The following is a 21,082-nucleotide window of genomic DNA, read 5'->3' as shown; positions in this document are numbered from 1 at the left end:
GCATTCTTGGGAAAATTCAGCTACTTATTTACGGAAAAAGTTACGTATCTTAGATCCTTGTCAGTGGTTGGTTCTGTCACAACTAGCTTAGAAATTCCACAGCACCAAAATCGTACGGAGAACTACGTCGAATGTGAACGCGCCGTAAATTTGTTCCGAAAGAAGACTTGACCCCAAACGTTGACTTAAGACCATCTCAAGTAACGTACTGTTAAGTCTTCAGGGATGACGAAAAGTGACCATACAGGTGTTGTGGTCAACACGTTAAGGAAACACCGAACGAGGTCAAGCTGGCTTGATTATGTTTATCTATTTGGAGATGACAGGCCGTGTCCACACATGTGATGAACACAGCGGAACGGTGGGAAAGTGTATATTCACACCCAAATAAACAAGACTGTAGGATAAGATGCCTCTATACAGATAAAAAAAATCGTTGCGCTGTAACCAAAGCTATGGGAAAACAATGCAGTCTGTTGACCGCACCAACTGTAGTAACAGTTCGCTTTTCGTACAAAAGTGTTTTCACATCACGCTTTTAAAACGCATGAGAGGTACCGCCATTTTAGTACTTACAACAACGCCATAAACGTGTGCCACTGCTGTTTAAGATGCACTACAATGCTCTAAAAGGTGTTTATCTATTTATTCTCGTTACAGTACTTTCAAAAATCATCTTCTGCAATGTTCTTGCCGTAATTATAAACTTCTCGACATTTTACCTGCGAAGGCCTATGGTTTGTCAATGTTAAAAATGCATAATAGCACACATACACATAGCCCGTGGTTGTTTTTAAAAAAAGAAGTACGGACATTATCAAATATATATCAATACGAATTAACGAGAAAAAGGATATGCTAAACTTACAGTTTGGCTGTCATTCGTACGTCACCCATCGCTGTCCAAAGCCGGAGTGACAAAGCTGGGATTTGTCCGGCGGTACATGTGCGCCAAGTGCGTAGGAATTTTTATAGCTTTGCTCTCTTGAGCGCAGCTGACGTCAGTTTGATCGCGATTTATAATCCCGAGTTGAGTGGGGGGGCAATAAAATATATTAGTTTTTAGCGACGTGTTTGGCTAAGGAACAAGGCAGCAACCTGTGGGCAACTTTTCACGTTGTGCTCTTTGTACCTGGTCTCCAAAAACTCAATTATTTACTGCCGTGATTAGTGGTAAGATTAATGAGGAAATCTAATTAGTTGCTTTTGAAGTCAAGTTAAAGCCTATCTCTAACAGCTATTCACCTGGCTGTCTTTGCAAATTTGTTAGAATTATTGTGAGGCGTGCTGGGTGGCAGCGGTGCTCTCGCGCATAGCAACTCGTCTGGCGTCTTCACAGGAAAGTAGACTTATTGCTGGAAGAGCAAATTACAGAAAATCATTATTCTATCATTTGTCACGTTAAAGAGCTCTAAATGAGAATTTGAACTTGGTGCCCTAGCGTTCACGCCCTTGGTACATGTGTACGTGGGGTCTGGCAGGAAGCAAAGGTTGATCTCTGGTGTCATTAACCTGGCAATGCCAAGGACGACAAAAGAGGATTTACAGAATACATGAATACATAGAGATACTAAAATTATATTAAGGACGTCCCTGTAGATCAACTGACAGCATGCATGCACAGCCTTAGGCCTACGTCACGTTTCCAAACCGGGGCCCGACCGGGCGGCTTTCGGGAACAAAAAGTATGATGAAAAAGACACCAAACTACACAAGACGTAAATAGAATAGTTGTTGGCATTGTTTGTGTAACGGTATTTTTACGTATACATTTTTATTTTTGTATCCACAAACAGCCCGGCCCGACCCGGTTTGGAAATGTGACTTTAGCCTCACAGTTGTCTGTCCTGGTCAAAATTTATTTTAGCTGGTACGTGCGCGGGCTACGTACGTCGTAAGCGACAGTCGCACGACGTACGTAGATATGACCTTGCCCTGAGAAAGGGAACCCTGGTTCAATCCTGGGTAGGGCATCTCGGCTGGGGATCTTTCGGAAGGGACGTGAAATGGGGGTCCCGTGTTCGAGGAAGTGCGTCGCACACGTTAATACCCCTGTCACATTATCCACGATCTTCGGGCGTAAGATCGGCCATATTAAAGATCGATAGAGGGTTGCGCGTATTTTTCACCTGGAAACCGTCCCCGAAACATGAAAGCCATACTTTGTAACTTGTACAACTGTTGTGCAATAAAGTTATTATTATAGGCGAGGCTCGGGCGATTGTCGCAAAATCGACAGGGCAAAATGTGACAGGGGTATAAAGAGGAATGGCTTGCGACCTGTCCCTAAAACGTATACCCTACTACAGAAACAGCAAGGTCAAGGAAACTGCCCTATGTCTATGTGCCACAAATTAAGCACGACCAAATGGACAACAGTAACATAAACACATACAGATTATCTCGGATTAAATAATCGCATCATCTGCGTAATTGCCTAGGTCAGGAGCTGGCCCTTTGGTTCCCACGTGTTGCGCGGTCCATGAGCCAGGGCCCTAGAGTTCTGATAACTTAGGCCTAATTCACTTTTCCATACTAGGGCCCGACCGGCCATATTTCGCGAACGAAAAGTATGATACTAAACTACACAAGACGTAAAGAGAATAGTCTATTTCTATTTCTCGTTTCTACAAACAGCCCGGCCCGGCCCGGTTTGGAAATGTGACGTTAGCGTAAGTTAAACTTGTGTCCTTCACCATTTGATTTTATAACAATCCTGGTGAGCCAAATCATGTGCAAATGAAATTCAGGACTTTAATAGCGTTCATGCTATATCAAAGTTGGTTAGTGGTTCATCCTGATATCATAGATGGTTATTTTGAATCTTTGTCTCGTAATATACTATATATACTACGTTTTGGAGAGATGAAGATTGATCTTGTGACTTCATACAAGTATTTAGGCCTCCACTTAGACGAGCACATGACTTTTAACCCAGCCTCGAGTGTTCTTGCCGAGTCTGCTGGAAGAGCCCTAGGCGGTATTCTGGGTAAAGTTAAGGCTCTGAAAGAACTTGGTTACTACGCTTATACACAACTCTACGAGTCGTGTGTTTGCCCTATTCTTGACTATGTCGCAGGTGTCTGGGGATTTAAGAAATACGACACGTGTTCTGTGGTCCAGAATAGGGCAATACGGTGTTTCTTAGGTGTACACAAATTTGCACCCGTCCTTGCCATAACAGGAGGCATGGGATGGATGCCCCGCGAAATAAGAGGGAAAGGAGCAGTAATCTCCTTGTGGAACAGACTTATCAATATGTCTAATGACAGACTTACCAAAAAAGTCTTTATGTGGGATTTGCAAAACCATGGCCCTTGGAGCAGGGATGTACAGAGAATACTACGTAGTGTTGAGCAAGAACACATTTTCCTAAACAACCTAAGGGCTAATACAAGGCAAATAAAAGAGAAATAGTTTGATATGTACCAAGAAGACTGGGCTTCTGACATGGTTAAAGCCCAAACTTAGAACCTATAGATTATTTAAGGATGCTTACTGTACAGAACATTATGTTACAATGAACCTGTGTAAAAGCCAAAGATCCCTCTGTGCGCAGTTCCGAGCAGGGATATTACCATTGTACATTGAAACCGGGCGGTATCAAGCTATACCTGAGAAAAATAGAATTTGCACAATGTGTAGCCTGGGTGAGGTAGAAAGCGAGGCACACTTTCTTTTCTACTGCCCTTTTTATGACGACTTACGAGAAAGTATCTTTTGCAAAATGTTTGACAAATGTCCAGAGGTCATCTGGGAAAGGGATGAATTCAGAATGAAATGGTTGTTTGAAGAAGGGGTCTCCGAAATTTCTAACTTCATACGAAAAGCTTGGAACAAAAGAAGAAGGCAATTATACACATGAATACACAACCTGTCCACTTATGTACAACTATTACTGTACTATTGCATTTTCCTTATTTTCTGTATAAACTTTGCTCTGTTTAGCTCTGCGAAACCCTTGTTTGATGGTTTTGATTTATGTGATTATGATTTGATATCTGTTCTGTTATCCAATTTATATAATGGTTACCAATTATGTTCCTGTCTACTAATTTGTTTTCCTTATTTTCTGTATAAACTCAGCTCTGTTTAGATCCGTGAAACCTTTGTTTGATGGTTTTGATTTATGTGATTATGATTTGATATCTGGTCTTGTTATCCGATTTGTATAATAGTTACTGATTATGTTCCTGACGTTCTCCTATGTTACAATATCCTATGTTCAACTATAATTTATACTGTGTGTGTCATATAAGTCCACGTGGGCTGGGCGTTCTAACGCATGACACGTTAATAAAATCCATTCATTCATTCATTCATACTATACTACTGTGTTAACATTGATGAGTTGATTCCAAAACTTTGACATCGTTCATAACTGAATCCAGGTAAATCAATTTGCCGATACCAGGCCATGCTCTCACTTGTTATGGCCCTGGCTTATACATCATAAAGGTAGCTGAATGTTGACCCACTCTTATGTGGGTACTTGCTCTTGTTTACCAGGAAATTATTTCTGGTCAATACCAGGTCATGCACTCACCCGTTATGGGCCCTAATTTATATACCAAGGGTTATTTTTGCTGTGTGACCGTGTACCATATTTTGTTGTTTTAATTGGAAAATTAAAGCTGAATGTTGCGCGTGTGTGTGTATGTCTGTATGTATGCGTACACGTGTGTGTGTGTTTGCCTATCTCTCTGTGTGTCAGTCTGTGTCTCCGGATTTTTGACGTCAGCATTACTCGAGAACCTTATTTTAGATCAGGGAGTCTGTGGTTGGAAGGAACGTTTTATGTGAGGCTATAGAGTCGACCTAATGGTTTCTTTTTAATTCCAAAATACACACGTTTCTTCTACACATAAGGGAAGGTGAAGGCAATTTATCTTTTGCATGGACAGACATTAGATTTGTCCACCATCTACTAGTCCGTTTGACACATATCAATAATTGCACTTTTTTAAGGATTGCACATCATTGGATACTCGAAGGTAATTGTAAAGACAAGAGGAAACATTTGAGCATACATCGAGCTGGAATATTTCATTTTGAACACCAAAATCTTTCACGTTGGATACAGCACTGGGCAGCGGTATTGTGATAGTAAAGGGACATTCATTTACAACGCTTCCAAAGCCTGCTCTACAGACTAGCTGTTTACGTAGTAAAGCACTCATGACTTACCGAAGCAGCACTGTCACGCATAGATAATATACATACACTACACACGCACAACCTAAGTCCGCACAGACCGCTTTTGGTTCATAAGTGTACAACAAGTTTTGTGGGTGCCACGGCAAAAACTAGTGAAAGTGTCAAACATATCAGACTCCGCGAGTTATCCAGTATAGCTTGTGCGCTTATACTAGGCACTCGGTGCCGCTTTACTCGATGGACCATAACTATTGTTTTAGAAAGCAAAGATGTGTTCCCTTTAAGAGGTGTTAGTGAGAACGATTTTCAGCACCAACGACAGGGATTTTGCATCGTAAGTGTGGGCATGTTTAGCACTAAGAGCAGAGACAACAGTGTTAGTGTAGACATGTTCAGCACCAAGGACAGGGACAACATGGTTTCCCTACCGTTTTCCGACTGTACTGTAGCGTCTGTGTATGTGTGTGTGTTTGTATATTTGTTTGTGGACAACACTAGCCGAGGTTAGTTGGGATGGATAAAATGGAACTTCCAACCGCTGCAAACACACGTTCATGCAGTCAGTCGCTTTTCGAATAGGTACATGAATGAAACCTTAAAGTCTTGAATAAAGGCATTATTTTTTAGCGAAGGTATGTGTTCGTGGAACTCTGGTTTGGGATTTTAATTGTTTAATAAGATTAAAGACTGATTCTCTTGGAGTCGTAGAGTAAAAGTTAACTCGGCAGACCTTATTAGAAGTCAAGAAGTACATGTAGGACTATTTTTATTAATATTTTGTACTTTTATTTGCATACACACACAAAGGACAATAAGAATACAACTGATAAGGTTATCTGATGATATTGGCAAAACAAATTCTGAAGAAAATTGGCGACTTTGTTCGGAAAATCTAAGTGAAGCAGCAAAGGCCAGCAAACGCTTCTTGAAAAAGCAAGCAGGCTCAAAATGCAGGCACACCCCCATCTTGGGTACATTCGGTCCGTTGCTCTTTAATGACATGTCACGCTACAGTCGCAACTGACCACGTAGGTGTGGTAGTAGGTCTGCCACGTGCCGTCGCTGCAGCCAAGTTCCACCGGAATCGTTTCCGTCATGTCCGGGCCGCAGCACACACACTCCTGCTCATATGAGTTGCTCTCATGATCATAGTGATACCTAGAAACAAACAACACAAATACGCCATGCTAAGAATACGGCTTTGTTTATTTATCTAATTAGTTTGTGGAAGGATTGACATAACAGGTGACTATCACCTTTTCAAGATGTCATCCCGGAGACTCAATGCGTCTAAGACACGCTTTCCAGGTCCCACCAGGGCACTCATTTTAATATTATAATGACATTTAAATGAGCTGAGGTGCGAGTGGAAGGTTGCAATTATGCAGTAGGTGAGGCGATAATGACTGCAAGTTTCCCGCCCATCTGCCCCTCCCGCTATTTGCATTTGTTTGCGCTGATTTCACACCATGTGAGCCGTCCCCCACTGGGTGTCTCCATTTGGAACAGTCCATCCAAACAAAGATGGCGGGCAGTTGATAAAGTCACAGAAGCTAGAAGCAAAGTTGAGGTGAGTCGGTTTTATGTCTTTTCAGTAGTCACCAGGAATTGTCTCTGCATTTTACAGCATTGGTTTTTAATACTTGTAATGATTAGAAGGACAAAAACAGGAGATTACCAAGCTTTGCCACCCAATCAACTTTGCTAACAATGAACTCATGGTGTTGACATAACAAAGGACAGTAGGACCTGGCCATTCATAGTCTCCCTGGTGTGAACAAGGCGAGAATGCAGGGTTAAACCCTGCAAAATACTTTCAGATGGATAGAAATAACTGAATGGTTATTGCCGTTTTCCTCAAAATCGTGTTCATGTGCCGTAAAGTGAAGTGGTAACTCTTTGTGGGCTCTATCACCCCCCTCCCCACCCTTTCCCATAATATTCTACTCGATCCTTTCGTACACCATGCCTCGGCCTTATTATAATACTCTCCAAGCAGAGGTTAGGCTCCAGCTGTTTCTTAACGTTTTTTAGTCGTTTTTATCAGGCTTTCTATTTTTTCATTTTTGTTGTTGTGTCCGGCCTAAAAGCCTGTTAGGTTTTGACACAGCAAGATATAAAAAAAATAGAAAGCCCAATAAAAACGACTAAAAAAACGTTAAAAAAACAGCCGGATCCTAACCTCTGCTTGGAGAGTAATTATAAAGTTATAGTGAGTTGACATGCGATGCCAAAATGACAATTTTTTGTTTCTTTGCAGATGGGAAAGTTAACATCACCTTTCATTAGGTGTCAATATTGCGACCACACAAACATCATCTTTCTTTTCTTTGCCAATTCATGACAAGGTATGTCAACTTTAGGCATTGATATTATTATATAGGGAAAGAATTATAAGTTTGAAAATTTTGTTTGACCTCTGTCCCTATCAACCAAGTCATAAAGTGTGACCTTGCTAGCTTCTGGCTAGGTAATTGTTTCCAAAAAGGGAAAGGGAGTGAATTACTAATTTCATTGCTAGAGTTTCAAAATGCAACACTTTTCTCTGCACAATCTTTATCTATTCAAAGAATATATCTTTGATAACTTTGCAAGGGATAATTAGTAGATCTTGGCATGGATAAAAAATTCAAGGGATCTTTGTCGTCCTTCAAAAGCAGAAGGGAAATTTCTGTATTTCATTTGAAAGTATCATCGTCATATTTGTAAGTACATTGAGCATATCAAAACAAGCATGATCATTCACAAACATGGTCACACCATGACAATTGAAATACATTACATCACATCATTATGGTACAACATTTCAAGAAAATGCAATTGTCAGCAGAAAGCTTAATGTCGAACCAAGAAACAGAAAACACAGAATTACAACACAGCAAGAAATTTTATCCATACACCAACCTTGATTGAAACATTTTTAGTTGGAAGCTGAATTAGAAAAGTCATATGTTATGACTGGACTGTACAAACAGGGTTTAACAAGTTTTCTAAAATTCACACGTCCTGTCAGACAAGTATATAAAACATTATTTGCCCAAACAAACTTTTTACTTTGAATTTGAATACCATTTCTTAATGTATTTTCACTTCCAGCAATAGAGTTCTTTTACAATTGGCTCTATTTTTCTGTGTTGACCAATGCTTGATGCCATGGCTGTGAAAAATAACAAGTATATCAAAATCTTACTCCTGGAAAAAGCATACTTGCACAATCAGCAAGCGAGGTTATATGCTTGCCCGATCAGCACTTTCACTGACTCGGGACAATTGGGCTAGTGGACTTGTCACACCCTGTTAAAAGTTTTACACAACACGATTGAAATGCAATAAACCACAGGGATTGATTGAATAAAGATTGGAAAGAATCAACTTGTTGATCGTACAAAGTCAATGCTTATATTTCACTTGACTAACATCTTTGAAAAGATGTTCAAGTCTACTTAGGTAGAGTACACAGCTGGAAGCCAGGAATGGCCTGGCAGAAATAAAGTTTAACTTCAAGGTAGATGCCTAATAATAGACCCCTTTGACCCACACAAATGGGTTTTGTCATTGGAGGAGAATTTACTCACAAACCATAAACGTCATCCAACCCGTTCGGAAACATAGAACCCGTTCGACTTCCCCGCTTGCAAAAAGAAAAAAAAAACAACACAAAAATGGCCTGTCAGGGCAGAGATTGTTATCAAACACCTGCTTCTTCCGGGTTTGGGGGACACTTTTTCAAACACTTTTACGTTACGGTTTGTGAGTAACATCCCCCTATGACAAAACTAGTTTGTGTGGTTTAAAGGGGTCTATTATTAAAAATCAACTGGATCACATCATGTGAAGATTGACTCCAAAACTTCTCAACAGGTGCTCAGCGTATCTTATCCTCTTTTGTCTAGCAGACGCTTGCGCACTTTCATTTACATCTTCAGCTGTGGGCAGTCGGCCATTTTCAGTCACGAAAGACTTCTCCCAAGTGATGAAGTTTTTCCGTTCTTCATGTAACGTCTTACTTAGCCTAGTTGATACAACGGCCACACAGTTGTCATACTCGGCTTTAATGAACTTGTTGCGTGGTTCCATCTTCAGCCTTGCCTTGAGACTGTCCACACGCTGAATAGTTTCGGCATCCTCGATGACAACTGCAAGGGCACTACCAAGCTTGGTTTGCCACTTTGGTTCATTCCTGAAACAACAATGATATGGCTTAGTAACAGCTTCTTTGTAAACATATGACCAGTATTGGCTAGCCTATCTGATTGTTATTGACAGAAAAGCATTTTCTATGCAAACAATTGTAGATTGCAGTGCATGTAGACTTATGACAACAATTTAATTTTGTCCTAGAAATGGAAGCCATGAAAGCCAACCTTTCTCTGCTTCCCACAGGGACTCTCGGAGTGTCTGGTGGGGTGAATGCACCTCTCCACTGCACAGCCTTCCCAGCACTGCTGCACTGGACTGGAGTGGACTGAGTGCTGCTGCTATGAGGATAAACAACAAGCAAGAAGTGGACAATGAATTAATGCCTGAAACTGATGTGAGTTTGTTTTTTTCTGCAAGAATAATCTGTTGAGTTTTCATGGCTATTATACTTTTAATAAGATAAGATGGCATTGCAGTAATGGTCCTTTTAAAGAAATAGGAGGTTGGAGGAGACTCTCTTGTTTGGATATAAGGAACATGGAAAAATGACATCTCAGGGTTTACCTGTGTGCGTCAATGGTGCTTCTTGTGGGTCCTGCTTCCTGCACAGGTGTCCTAGGCGGTGTAGCCAGGAAGGACGAACCATTTGATTCTCCCCTAAGAATAAATGAATTAATTTGTTACTAAATGTCATGAAATAATTGTATTGAATCATACAACACCACCTCATACTGATAATTGTAATTTATTGCAAAACATTTTGAGTAAATGTACATGGTACAGTTGAATGTGAATGTTTGTTGTAAGTATTTTTGAAGATGTTGCTTACTTTTTCCCTGCTCTGCTGCTACAGGGTGCCAGGCCTGGAGTCCACACGTGTACATGGCTGGCAGCTGCCTGCATGCCTGGCTCCCTATATGGATCAGATGCAGTTGTAGTTAGTGAAAACATAGTTATGTCATTATGGCTGGAAGGATTAATAGCTGGGTGAGGGATATGCATGTAGTAACATGTCATACCACATAGTTTTTGAGTCTGAACAACTGGGTGGATTTTGAAATTCTTATTAAGTATAAGTAACTTATAGTAATATTTGTGTTCATCTTACTTTGTGCATTCAGTCTAGACATAAATTCAAGACAGTGGAAATGAAAGCTAAAAGTACTACAACTAGTGTGAGCAAGTTGAAGACCAATATAATTGAGTAAATCAAGAAGGTTTGACTGCATCTTAAGTAAAAATATTTTGCAGAAACTCACGTTCCACTGCCACCATCTTCGAACTCGTCCAGCTCAGGATCTGGGTCCAGTGGATCCATCCTGATCACCACTTCTTCCTCCTCCTCAGGTTCATCACAGGCAGGATCCTGCTCCACAGGCATCTCCTCTCTTTCCTCCTCATCCTCTGTTTCCTGGACAGTCTCACTCATGTAGGGGACGTGTTGACTGAAGTCATGCCCAGTGTCCAGGAAGGGAGTTTTGACCTTTTTTACAAGCGTTTGGCCATTGTATAGCCAAAGCGTACTCACTGGCATAGGGATCTCTTCTTCAATACATTGCTGAAAGTCGTCCCTTAGGAGGTTGTGCATCTGCTTGATAGAGGTGGACCTGAAGTGGCGCATCGTTGGGCCAGCTGGATGGAAGGGCGGGTCCTGTGAGGGGGCATCATGGAGAATGACGTGTTCTCCTTCCACGTGCCAGTGGATGCCGTACCCCCGATGGAAAAAGTCACACACCCGCTCACACCATGCCTGGGCCTCTCGTGGGTACTTCTTCAGCAGTGCCACAGGGATCTTTGTTCTCTCTTGGGGGAGCAGTTTCGCCACTTGAGATATCTTATTTTCAACACAGCCTCTGTTTTCACTTGCTCCTACTTTCTCACTGCAGTGACTCCTTATCATGTAGTTTGTGATCACGTGGCCCTCGGTCCCATAGCAAGCTGAAGACTTTGTGACACGTTTGAAGTTGGCGAATTGGCGCTCTTCGTTTTCAGCCATGAGAGAGCTTATTGCAGCAATTCTGTAGATGACGGGTGTGTGGTCTCTCAATGAGTGGATGTACATTCCCCAGAGCTTTCGGTGGGTCAAGACTTTGGGGTTTCCCGGAAAGACTTCTTTCAACATGACATGGTGGTGAAACATGATGTTTGACATCCGGTATATGTTGACCATGTTGCGATTGTCAGCAGCCAAATAGCAGAGTCTCTGCATCTCTGCAAGTGTGTACAGCAGCTGCTTGACTTCATTGCTCGCCTTCTGTTGTTTCTCCAACTCTTTATTTAGCATAATGATTGCATACCGCATGTCTGATGCCCTCACTATCTCTTTGCCTCCAAGGATAATGTCCTTGACTCTTTGTATGGTTTCCTTGACCTCTTTTGGCACATGAGCCGGTAGTTCGTTGAGAATGTTCTTTGAATGGTTGAACAAGTCATGCATGGACTCGCTGGCAGGAGCTTCCAGTTGCTGTATGTTCAGTTGTTCTGTGGTTTGTGTCAGGTCTGGTAGGAGAAGTGTTGGCGCGCGCTTCATACCGTGCAGCATCCCTTTCATCTCTTGTTGCACGTCTTTCTTGGACATGTTTTCTGCTTCGGCGTATGACACTGAACCTCGAGACGTTACTTCATCTTTCATCTCCTCCTTTGTCAGCTGGCCGAAGGGCTCAGGCTCCATGGAGGAGGCTTTGCGAGATGTCACGGGCCCTTCAAGGAGAAACTGTCGGCGATCTTCGATAGTTGGTGCAGGCTCGTCTGTGCGGGAGCATGCTGAGAACCTATGCACACATCTAATGTCAATAGGGCAGAGACAAGGATGAAAACCCCCTTTCTGTTCTCCTACTTCGAACTGCCTTGCAGGATTGTCACCCTTGAAAAAACGCAAGATGTCCTTATACTGTCTTCCATCAGGCGCTTGAACTTGTATCTGCAGAGAGGGTAGGTCATCGCGTCTTGTCTGTGTGTAGAGGAGTTGCTCAGCATCGGAGGAACCACTACGGGCAATGAGATAGAGCTCAGGTTGCTCTACCTTTGACTGTACCGACAGGCGCACTTTGAACTTTTCATAGTACTCAGTGTCGGTCAAGTAGATGGCCGAGTCATATACAGTTGCGACCATGTATGCTATATAACCGCGGTTGGCCAACGTGGCTCCATCCTCCCAATACATTAGATGGCGGGTTCTCTCGATTGATGACAGGCGATCAATCATGGAGGCTTTGTCGGATGGCACATCTTCCCCCAGGTCCACCAGTCTTTGCTTCAGTTGGTCCTCTGTCATGCTGTTGTAGTCAGCAGCATCTCTCAGGAAGGGCTGCTGTGCTGTGAGGAGCTTCTTTCTGATCGTTAACAGTGAATGTTTCCTCCCTTCTGTCGTAACAACTTTTGTCTCTATTTTGTTTGTTTGTCTGTTGAGAAAGAACTTCTTGTATTTTCTCGCAACTACAAACTCTCCGATTGGGATTTCTCCATCATTTATCATGACACAAAGCTGTTTGCTGATTTGTCTCTCTGTTCGTTGTCGAGGAAGTGTCACACCTGTGCCTCGGTTAAGTTTGATCCTGGCTCTCCTGATGACGGCCGATGATAGCTTGTTGAATCTCTCTGTGTCAATGTGCTGTTTTTTGAGCCAAAGCTTTAGCAGCTGGCCAGCATTGGGGGGCACTTTCCCGTCTGGCGTCTTGATCTCGTACTTCCGCGCAAGCTCTGTCCAGTTAACATTTTCTCCATCCTCATAGCTGTCTACTTCTTGTTTCAGGCGTTCCCCATCAAATGTTGCCCAGTTCTCAAAGTTCCCAAGCTTGTTTCTGGGTTTTCGTTGTCCCAGCTCTTCCAGCAGCTTCCTTTTTTTGGTGCGTTGTTCAGCTTCATCTTTTGATTCAAATTCCTCAGCAAGCCGCCTTTTTCTTCTGGATCTGAGTGACTCATCTGTTGCATAAGCTACTTCAACATCTTTGTTGTTGAGCCTTTGTGCCGCTTCGACATCTGCCTTGAATTCCCGGTACAACTTCCGCTTTGATGACTGGTCAATCTTCTGATTTTGTCCCAACTTTGATACATTTAGGGGTGTCGATATAGGACTCAATACACAGCGGACATTTGCACTCTTTATTTGTTTGTTGTAAAGTTCCCAGAATGCACCATGTTCCCGCTGACATTCTTTGCATGGGCCAACAGCAGCGTGTTTTGCTTTTGCTGCTGCACTGAGTTTCTGCCACTTGTCAACACTGAAGTATTCCAGAAACTTAGCTTTCTCGTCACGACGATTTTGTGTCCAGGTGTTGAGAACTTTGCCAATGTGCTTCACGCTATCACAGAAGTCTTTGAAGTTTAGTTCGTTCTCTTTTTCTCCTACAAAAATGTCCGTGTAGGTCCTGTATTGTTCCTCTAAGTTAGCTTGACCAAACCTTCTGGTTTGCTTTTCTTCTTCAGTCAAGCCAAGAAGTTTGCTTTCGCGGGCACCAACGCGGCGGAATCCACACGTTATCTTCAGCGCCATGACATGTTTAGTTTCTTCTCATCACTATTTCTCTCAGTAGAACCTATTGGGAGAATGAAGGCAAACTCATACTTGAATCGTTCTTTGACAATTGTAAAAACAGTACTTTGGTACCAAGGTATTCAAGAGGTGTTTTGATAGTTTATATGAGGCTGGAATTAATCAAGGATGCAGGTCATATAGCTACATAATGGGGGGGGGGGGTCTTACTAAACAATAATAGTAAAATGAAAAGCTAAATCAATGTGTCGATATGTCTTGCTTTATGTTTTCATAGCTGTTGATTTTCACACAGAATCAACCCAGCCAGTTTTGACTGTATATGTTATCATAAACGGTCACTCATACTTGATTGTGAGAGGATATGTAGAACTAAAATGAACTATAGGAACCATGGGGCAACATTTGGAAAAGTAGTTAGAATCACAGCAAACTAAACATACTCCCTTCCACACAAACTCCCTTCCTCAGTAAACTTTCTTTCCCGGCATAAGGGAACCTTAACCAACTTTGATACTACTGTAATTCCTGATATTTTCAATGTATTGTTATGTTCACGGTTTTCATGGTGACGACTGTAACGTGAACTTATCATTACTGATAACAAATAATTCACAGACTTTTTTTGTGTGCACTTGCTGCGACAGTGAACATTTAGTTCAGAGAACAAGTTAAATTTTCTCAGACCGTGAAAGTTTGGTAGCGAGAAGACAAAGTGAATTGTGTATTGAACCATCGCCCCCTCCCCATAAAATAGAATAAAAGCCAGCCATGCTCCAAGTCTGCAAAGTAGGCTAGTGAAGTTTATAGTTTGGTCAATTCAAATTCCAATTGTAGTTTATCATTGATTATATGTCGTGCACATAATTTTTTTTTGTGAGTCTAAATTTTGGTATGACTGGAAATGGATTTTAGATGTTGCATTTTTCATCTTCTCCTTTAATCAATGAAGAAATAGAAAGAACAGGACATTATATAACCAAGCTTTATGATTATCAGATTTATTTTCTGTAGTACAGCATATTCATTTTTTACAGTTTAAGTCTTGACCGGCAAAGGGAACTCACTTCTGTAATAGAAATTCTGCTTGATTTACATAAAGCCAGGGACATGGTTAGTGTTGTGTCTGTTGGACCCATTGTTTGATTGTTTGCTTGTCAGTTTGTTGATTGTAGTACAGTCATATGCTAAATGTACATACTGCACACATAGTAGGAAACCAGGCTCTAACATCAGATAAATCATTTCAAATTTCTAAACATGTTTTCCAAATTACTGTGTGTACAAGGTATTATTTTGTGACAGTCTGTGACAGAAAAATAGTGGTTAACATTGATGAATTAGTTGTTTGTTTCCACTGGGGTAGGCTATGCCTGATAGACACATTGTCATGCATGCAGACATAATTGTCAATACTCCCTTTGTTAACTTCACCTATTTTTGAAAGGAAGGCCTACAAAACAAATACTGTTCAAAAATTAGATTGCCACCTTAGAGAAGGATCTTTAGTCTAGCTTTGTAGCTGATATAACCAAACTAGATATAAGCACACCTGTTGATGTTGTGATGTTGTGTTTCTGGTTACAGTCTTGAGAAAATAAGTAGGATTGATAGGTAGGGACTCTCTTATTTTTAGTAACTTTCTTTCTTTATATTTCAGCCAATGATTGTTAGAAGGAAATTTGATACTGAAATTCATCAGGCTCTAAAATTTTCAATATCATATTGTAATCACATATAAGATATATATTGTACACGTATAAGTATATTTACAAACTAAACAGAGAAGTTGTTTTTTTACTACAACAGCCGACTAAAAAGCTAGGTTTTTGCTAGGGTCAGTCGGGTAACCGAAACACAAATGTTTTTCCCTCTAGGCCTAAATCTTAACAGATGTGTTTTCGCCCAAACTACCACCAGTTCCAGTGAACCTCCTTGGTTCTAATTTAGCAAGCGTAGATATTACACTCTCTGTGAATCTAAACCTTGTTACATTTGTTGGTATACATTACTAGGGTATCCGGTATAACTGTTGTGCAATGAAAATCCTCCATGTCTTGATGGAGTTGTAGAACAGTACGAAACAAGCGTATATGTCTTATGAACCAGTCTGACCTACGCCTGGCCTATACAAAAGAACAGAAACTTCTTTTTTAAAGTAAAAAGTGCCTATATGGGCATAGTTTTCCAGGTGTAGTGACAGAAAGTAATGCCATTTAGTGTCATAGCTTGCATAGTTCTTGTTTTATATGAAATGTGTTGAAATTTTACATATATGTGAGCATATGTTATTAGGACTGATAAATATTGGAGTTAACTAAGTCTCACATAAAAATCTGATTCTGAACAACAAATTGAGGTATTTCAGTCTCAACAAGATATGTGTCTTACAGATGTGCCTAATTTCCACTCATTTCATACAAAATCGACCTATGTAGCTATAGTAACTATGAGGTTCTTCTAAGTCTTAACTGCATGTAATGAATTAATTAATTAAAGAGATCATAGGTACATATTATTTGACTATGCTGTAAATTACAGTATAAAACAAAAACACCTACCTTATTATCAATCAGGATTCTTGGTTGGATGAAAGCTCCTTGGTCTGATCAGGAATTGAGAAATGCGCGTGCAGGACAGGAGGCATGTATCAGCCAGCCAGCTTGGGTTCCTCCACAAAATGTAATGATCAGAACATGTCGAGACGGCTTTTATTGTCCAGTTTCTGACCAATTAAATTTCTTCTTTTGACAATGTACGTGAAGGGTGTCAGCTTTGTTTTTTGCAGGTGTACAAGAGGATTATGTGAACCTCAGACATAGCTTGGGAAGGATATTTGCATTTCTATAACCTATTGTTCTACTGTTGTTTTAGACACCTCCTGCTTATTTAGGGACATAATTCACAAGCTTGCATTGTTATTTTAGACACCTGCTTATTTAGGGACATATTTCACAAGCTTACATTTCTTTTTATTCCAGTGACAATTGTCTGCCAAGGATTGTCATGTTATGCTTTGCATTTGTAACAATTGTAATTTCTGAGCTCTTGAATTATTTTCAGTGTTGAAGGTCATTTATTTTTTTCCAGACTGTTAGCAGAAAATCTCAAAACTAGCAATCAACACAATGAAAAAGGAATAGCAACTTGATGCTGTTATTATGATATGATAAATATCATATTTGCAGTCAGTTGTGCAAATTTAAGGTCGTTCAGGGTAGGATAGCCAGCTGCTATGCAATTTTTGATGCTGCGTGCCTGTGAAGTTGGACAGGTTTGTTAGTTTTTTCAAGGAGGTTAAAATATTTTTTTCAAAAATCAAAGTTACTTCTTGCACCAAATAAAAACCATCTGCATTTTGTCATATATATGGCAGCATAATGGCTTTACTCTAGTTTTGCATAACAACTGCATTTAGCCAAATTGTGGACAAGAACATGGAAATAAAGGTCATTCTTTAAAATCACATACTGTATATGACTTGCTTTCCAGAAATTCGAAGCGCGCTTGTCAGAACAATCTTCTGTTCTACCATCCTGGTAACAATACAGACAAACCACACTTCTTGATAAGCTTCTAAACAACTTATTACTTGTTGTTAGTTAGGTGTGACGGGTCGTCCGGTGTAATATAACCAGCTGCTGCTGCGCCGCGTGCCTGCGAAGCTGGTGTGTTCCGCCGAACGGCTGTTATTCCGGCTATATAGATACAGATACAGATACTCATTTGTACCTGTTTGATTTGGCCAAGGAGGTTTAACTTGATAAATTGAGATTTTCTCTCACTTTAAGCTTGTCTTGTTTAGACTCAGTGAAAGTCAACTTATACTTGAAGTTGAATGCATGTTGGTGACCAAACAATGGCTGTGTACTTCCAAAGCTATCATCACATGCATCATGTAACATTTACGTCATCAACTTCAAAAGTGAAAGCATGGTGTCCATTTGAAACCACAGTATCTCGTTGAAATGATAGAATGCCAAGAAACCAGAAACAAAATATTCCTTCTGCAGAAAATTTATGATAGTTGCATGTTAGAAGCATTTATATCAGACGGCTGAATACACATCAGGAGCTGCCGACTTCTTGTCTCAGTCTGTGAAAAAGCCAATGGGGTCGTCGTTATTATAACTCTTTAGAATCCCTTCTATATACTGCGCTATATCCTCTGAAAATCTTTCTAATAATGCCAGATTTTTCTTGTAACACATTTATTTAATGAATCGTCAGTTTTGTTTGTATCTACTCATTTTTTTTCCAAACAGAGGTTTGGCTCCTGATGTTTTTGACGTGTTTGTAGGCGCTTTTGTCTGGACTCTGATCATGAGAAATCTGTACACAATTGAAAGCCTGCAAAATGCCTAGAAACATGTAAAGAAAAACAACAACCGGGCCGAACCTCTGTTTGGAGAGTACAATTAGTGACCCAATGTGCAACTAGACCCCAGCCTAATCTAAAAAATATCCCAACACGATAGGTATTTTTGAGATTGGGCTGGAGTCTGGTAACTAGGCTAATGTGCACCCAAGCGAATATAATTCAGAGAAAGAACAGTTTTGTTGTATGAAATTCTGATTTGATTCTGAAATAAAAGGAACTTTTTCATACAGATGAGTGTCGTCTTTTCTGTACCCAGGTATTGGAAAACTGTAGGGTCTGTAAGTTGGGATTTCAGTGGGTTTTTTTCGGGGTGGGGGGGGGTTGTTTGGTGATTGTTTGGCTGATACTGTTATAATTCCGAGCACAATTACTGAAGCATTCATTCATTTTGAAAACAAAATTTGCTGAAATGACAAATGCACAGTTCAATGAGTATCTTGTTGACTTGATGTCTAACCTTCATCAACATTAATTAGTCCTCCTTTTTCTGTCAATCCATTTTACCATGTACCTGTAGTCTTCGAAAATGCAGTTTTGGAAACAATGAGATTGAAATACATACTAGCTTCCTTGTCTCTATATAACCTACTAGTTGAGACAGCTTTGTAATTTGGACTTGAATGGATACCATTTGACTGGTGTAGTGCTGTAGGCCTTCTATGCATAATTTAAAATAATTGCCTGTAATTACTTTGAGCGTAGGTGCGAAAGCAATTAGTCTATTCACAGATGACAGGCTGTCAGCGTGATTGATGATGATTGATGGGCACAAAGAAGGAAATTTACTAGAATTTTGACTTTTAAACTTTAAAACCCCACACTTAGCGCTTGGCTTTGGGCTACAGTGTTGAAATTGGGTGCAAACAATACGCAACAAGTTGGTTTATATGAATGTCGAGTCCCCATCTCTATTTTATTATTGTGTATTTGGCTATTGGTAGGAAAAGTCATAGCCACCCCTAAAATGATATTAATATTTTGAAATCTAAGAATTATCTTATATTCTGGAGTGTACAGCTCTCGACATTCCGATAGAGTACAACTTTCGCCACATCCTCTGAAAATTTCATGTCCCAATTCTGACCGGAAGCGCTGAGTGTAGGCCAATATTCAGTGAGTCAAATGGATCCAATATCATTATCAATTATGGATATATTATGCAGATTTTTCTCGAAGGTAACAACTTTGTCGGACTCTTGGGTATTTGGTTGAACTTTCCTGAAAATTTGAAGTTAATTGACCGCTCCAAACTTGAGATACACGCGATTTTCCAGGTAGCCCTGTATTACCCCTGATTTAGACCCTTAGCGTGTCTTAGACGCATTGAGGACCAGACCGTAAGGTTTGAACCACTCTCACCGGGAAGGACCCCTACTCTTTCCGATAAGTGTTAAGGGTTCTTGAGGTGTGACTGTCCCAAACACGGGACCTGCTGTAATAGTTGCCATGTCAACACTACTGTTTACTGCCTGTGTTGTCATGGTGATGACTGGCTTGCCCCCTGCTTTAACCAAAGTTGCCTAGTATGCAAAACGATCCATAAGGATCGTCGATGAAGTTTAGACATCCAGGTAATAAGTCAGTGACACTTACGAAAGACAATGGATGTTATCTGAAACGTGTGACCGTTACCGTGATCATTTCCAATTGCTTGAGTAATTGCTATTTGGCGGTTTCATAAGGTGGTCCGTGTTCTTACCCGCTGGGGCACCTTCCCTCGCACCAGGAGATGGTGACTGGTCCTGAACTGGTGCAGTCGTTCACGGTCAGCTGCGTCTGGTTCTCGTACCGGTAACAGGTGCTGTGTGGTGGTGGTACACCTACACGCATCGGGAAAGAATGATGATTAGGTACTGTTCTGTTTTCATTGTTATTAATTGCCAGATCTATATGATGTTGTTCCCCAACGTTATGGTAATAGGAAATTACGTTCTGTGTTCGAACTATTCGTTCCATAGGTCTTTTGTAGTCCACATAACTTTGTAACTCATCATTCTAAATAGCATCCTCAACATAAGATTACCATAGAAATAACTTCTGCCCTTATAACTGGCACAGAACTGTTTTGATAGCTGATGACTTACAGCGTGAGATGTTGCAGCATCCGTCATCTGTCGGCTCGGTCACAAGGTACCCCTATAGGAAAATACAAGCTCGTATTACTTACGTTTTATATGTAAAGGTCCATTGTAAAAATTCACAGACAGTATTAAGGAAAGTTTGGCATTCTATTGATATTGATTAGGGTCATCTTTAATTCTTGTAGATTATATATTATGTACATGCAAGATATCTTAAATATGGGGTGAATCACTTTGATGGTGTAGTAGTAGACAGTATTCATTCATCAACAGCATGACGCATGTTGCTAGTGCAGTAGGAATTCGATACCGATATGTAGACAATCCTGTTGTTATAGTTGTATGGTCGCACTGAGCTGGCCATTTATCCATATCAAATGTTAGTGGCGTCTCTACCAACTATTAATGATAGCCAACTATTAACGATACGTTTTGCCTACCGGTACCCAAACTGATACGGCAGGAACAACAGATATATTCTCTACGTGGTTGATTATAACAACTGCACACTTTTTCACGTTTACTTGATTACCTCATCACAGTGTGTGGGTCCAGGGTTAGGGCAGTGGATGGTGGAGCAGACCTCGAACGCCTCTCCCGTGGTAGCCAGCTCCCGACACTCACATATTTCACATGCATCGTCCCCTGGAGACCAGGTCGAGTTGACCTACGGACAGAAAATAGAAACTGTTATCGTGTGCTGTTAACCACACAAGTTTACTCAAAAGCTCCTGAGGGTGATATTGCTGAGATTAGAATGTCAGAATGTCAACTATAAAAAAAGTGCAATTCGTATTATGATCACATTAAGAGAACTAAATTGTGTAAAAT

At 40.7% G+C, this 21,082-nt stretch overlaps 3 protein-coding genes and 1 long non-coding RNA gene across 5 annotated transcripts in view; 1 reads left to right on the top strand and 3 right to left on the bottom strand.

Moving 5' to 3' along the window:
• The window catches only part of LOC118421440 (mucin-2-like), a 32,514-nt gene extending 31,602 nt beyond the window's left edge, over positions 1 to 912 (bottom strand). For both annotated transcript variants that reach the window (XM_035828728.1, XM_035828729.1), the window contains exon 1: positions 869 to 912. In XM_035828728.1, coding sequence (XP_035684621.1) covers positions 869 to 897 — 29 coding nt within the window. In that variant the 5' untranslated portion in view covers positions 898 to 912. The remainder of the gene's footprint in view (positions 1 to 868) is intronic.
• A 4,996-nt stretch (positions 913 to 5,908) lies between these two features.
• The window catches only part of LOC118421754 (mucin-5AC-like), a 38,536-nt gene continuing 23,362 nt past the window's right edge, over positions 5,909 to 21,082 (bottom strand). The window contains exons 32-35 of the mRNA XM_035829255.1: positions 20,784 to 20,918; positions 20,255 to 20,306; positions 19,870 to 19,990; positions 5,909 to 6,315 (exon numbers count right to left, since the gene is read on the bottom strand). Coding sequence (XP_035685148.1) covers positions 6,150 to 6,315; positions 19,870 to 19,990; positions 20,255 to 20,306; positions 20,784 to 20,918 — 474 coding nt within the window. The 3' untranslated portion in view covers positions 5,909 to 6,149. The remainder of the gene's footprint in view (positions 6,316 to 19,869; positions 19,991 to 20,254; positions 20,307 to 20,783; positions 20,919 to 21,082) is intronic.
• On the top strand, positions 6,597 to 10,555 carry LOC118421445. Its single transcript, XR_004831836.1, has 4 exons — positions 6,597 to 6,727; positions 7,418 to 7,505; positions 9,541 to 9,691; positions 10,151 to 10,555. It is a non-coding gene; the product is annotated as an uncharacterized LOC118421445 (long non-coding RNA).
• LOC118421442 lies at positions 7,882 to 15,706 on the bottom strand. Its single transcript, XM_035828731.1, has 5 exons — positions 10,557 to 15,706; positions 10,127 to 10,210; positions 9,862 to 9,954; positions 9,522 to 9,635; positions 7,882 to 9,337 (listed from the first exon to the last, which is right to left on the bottom strand). The coding sequence occupies exons 1-5, from the start codon at positions 13,787 to 13,789 to the stop codon at positions 8,980 to 8,982; spliced, it is 3,882 nt and encodes a 1,293-aa protein (XP_035684624.1). The 5' UTR covers positions 13,790 to 15,706; the 3' UTR covers positions 7,882 to 8,979.

This window comes from Branchiostoma floridae, chromosome 8 (genome assembly GCF_000003815.2).
Source record: "Branchiostoma floridae strain S238N-H82 chromosome 8, Bfl_VNyyK, whole genome shotgun sequence".
Classification (NCBI taxonomy): domain Eukaryota; kingdom Metazoa; phylum Chordata; class Leptocardii; order Amphioxiformes; family Branchiostomatidae; genus Branchiostoma; species Branchiostoma floridae.
Note: the sequence above shows the minus strand (reverse complement) of the source record. Positions and strands in the feature narration are given on the sequence as shown.

What these genes read in the sequence shown, in the direction of transcription:
- LOC118421442 (XM_035828731.1), bottom strand. Translation starts at nt 13,789, where the DNA reads ATGGCGCTGAAGATAACGTGTGGATTCCGCCGCGTTGGTGCCCGCGAA. An exon ending in GAAGATGGTGGCAGTGGAAC is followed by an intron (nt 10,211 to 10,556) that starts GTGAGTTTCTGC and finishes TGATCCATATAG; the next exon opens with GGAGCCAGGCATGCAGGCAG. An exon ending in CCTGTGGGAAGCAGAGAAAG is followed by an intron (nt 9,338 to 9,521) that starts GTTGGCTTTCAT and finishes TTGTTGTTTCAG; the next exon opens with GAATGAACCAAAGTGGCAAA.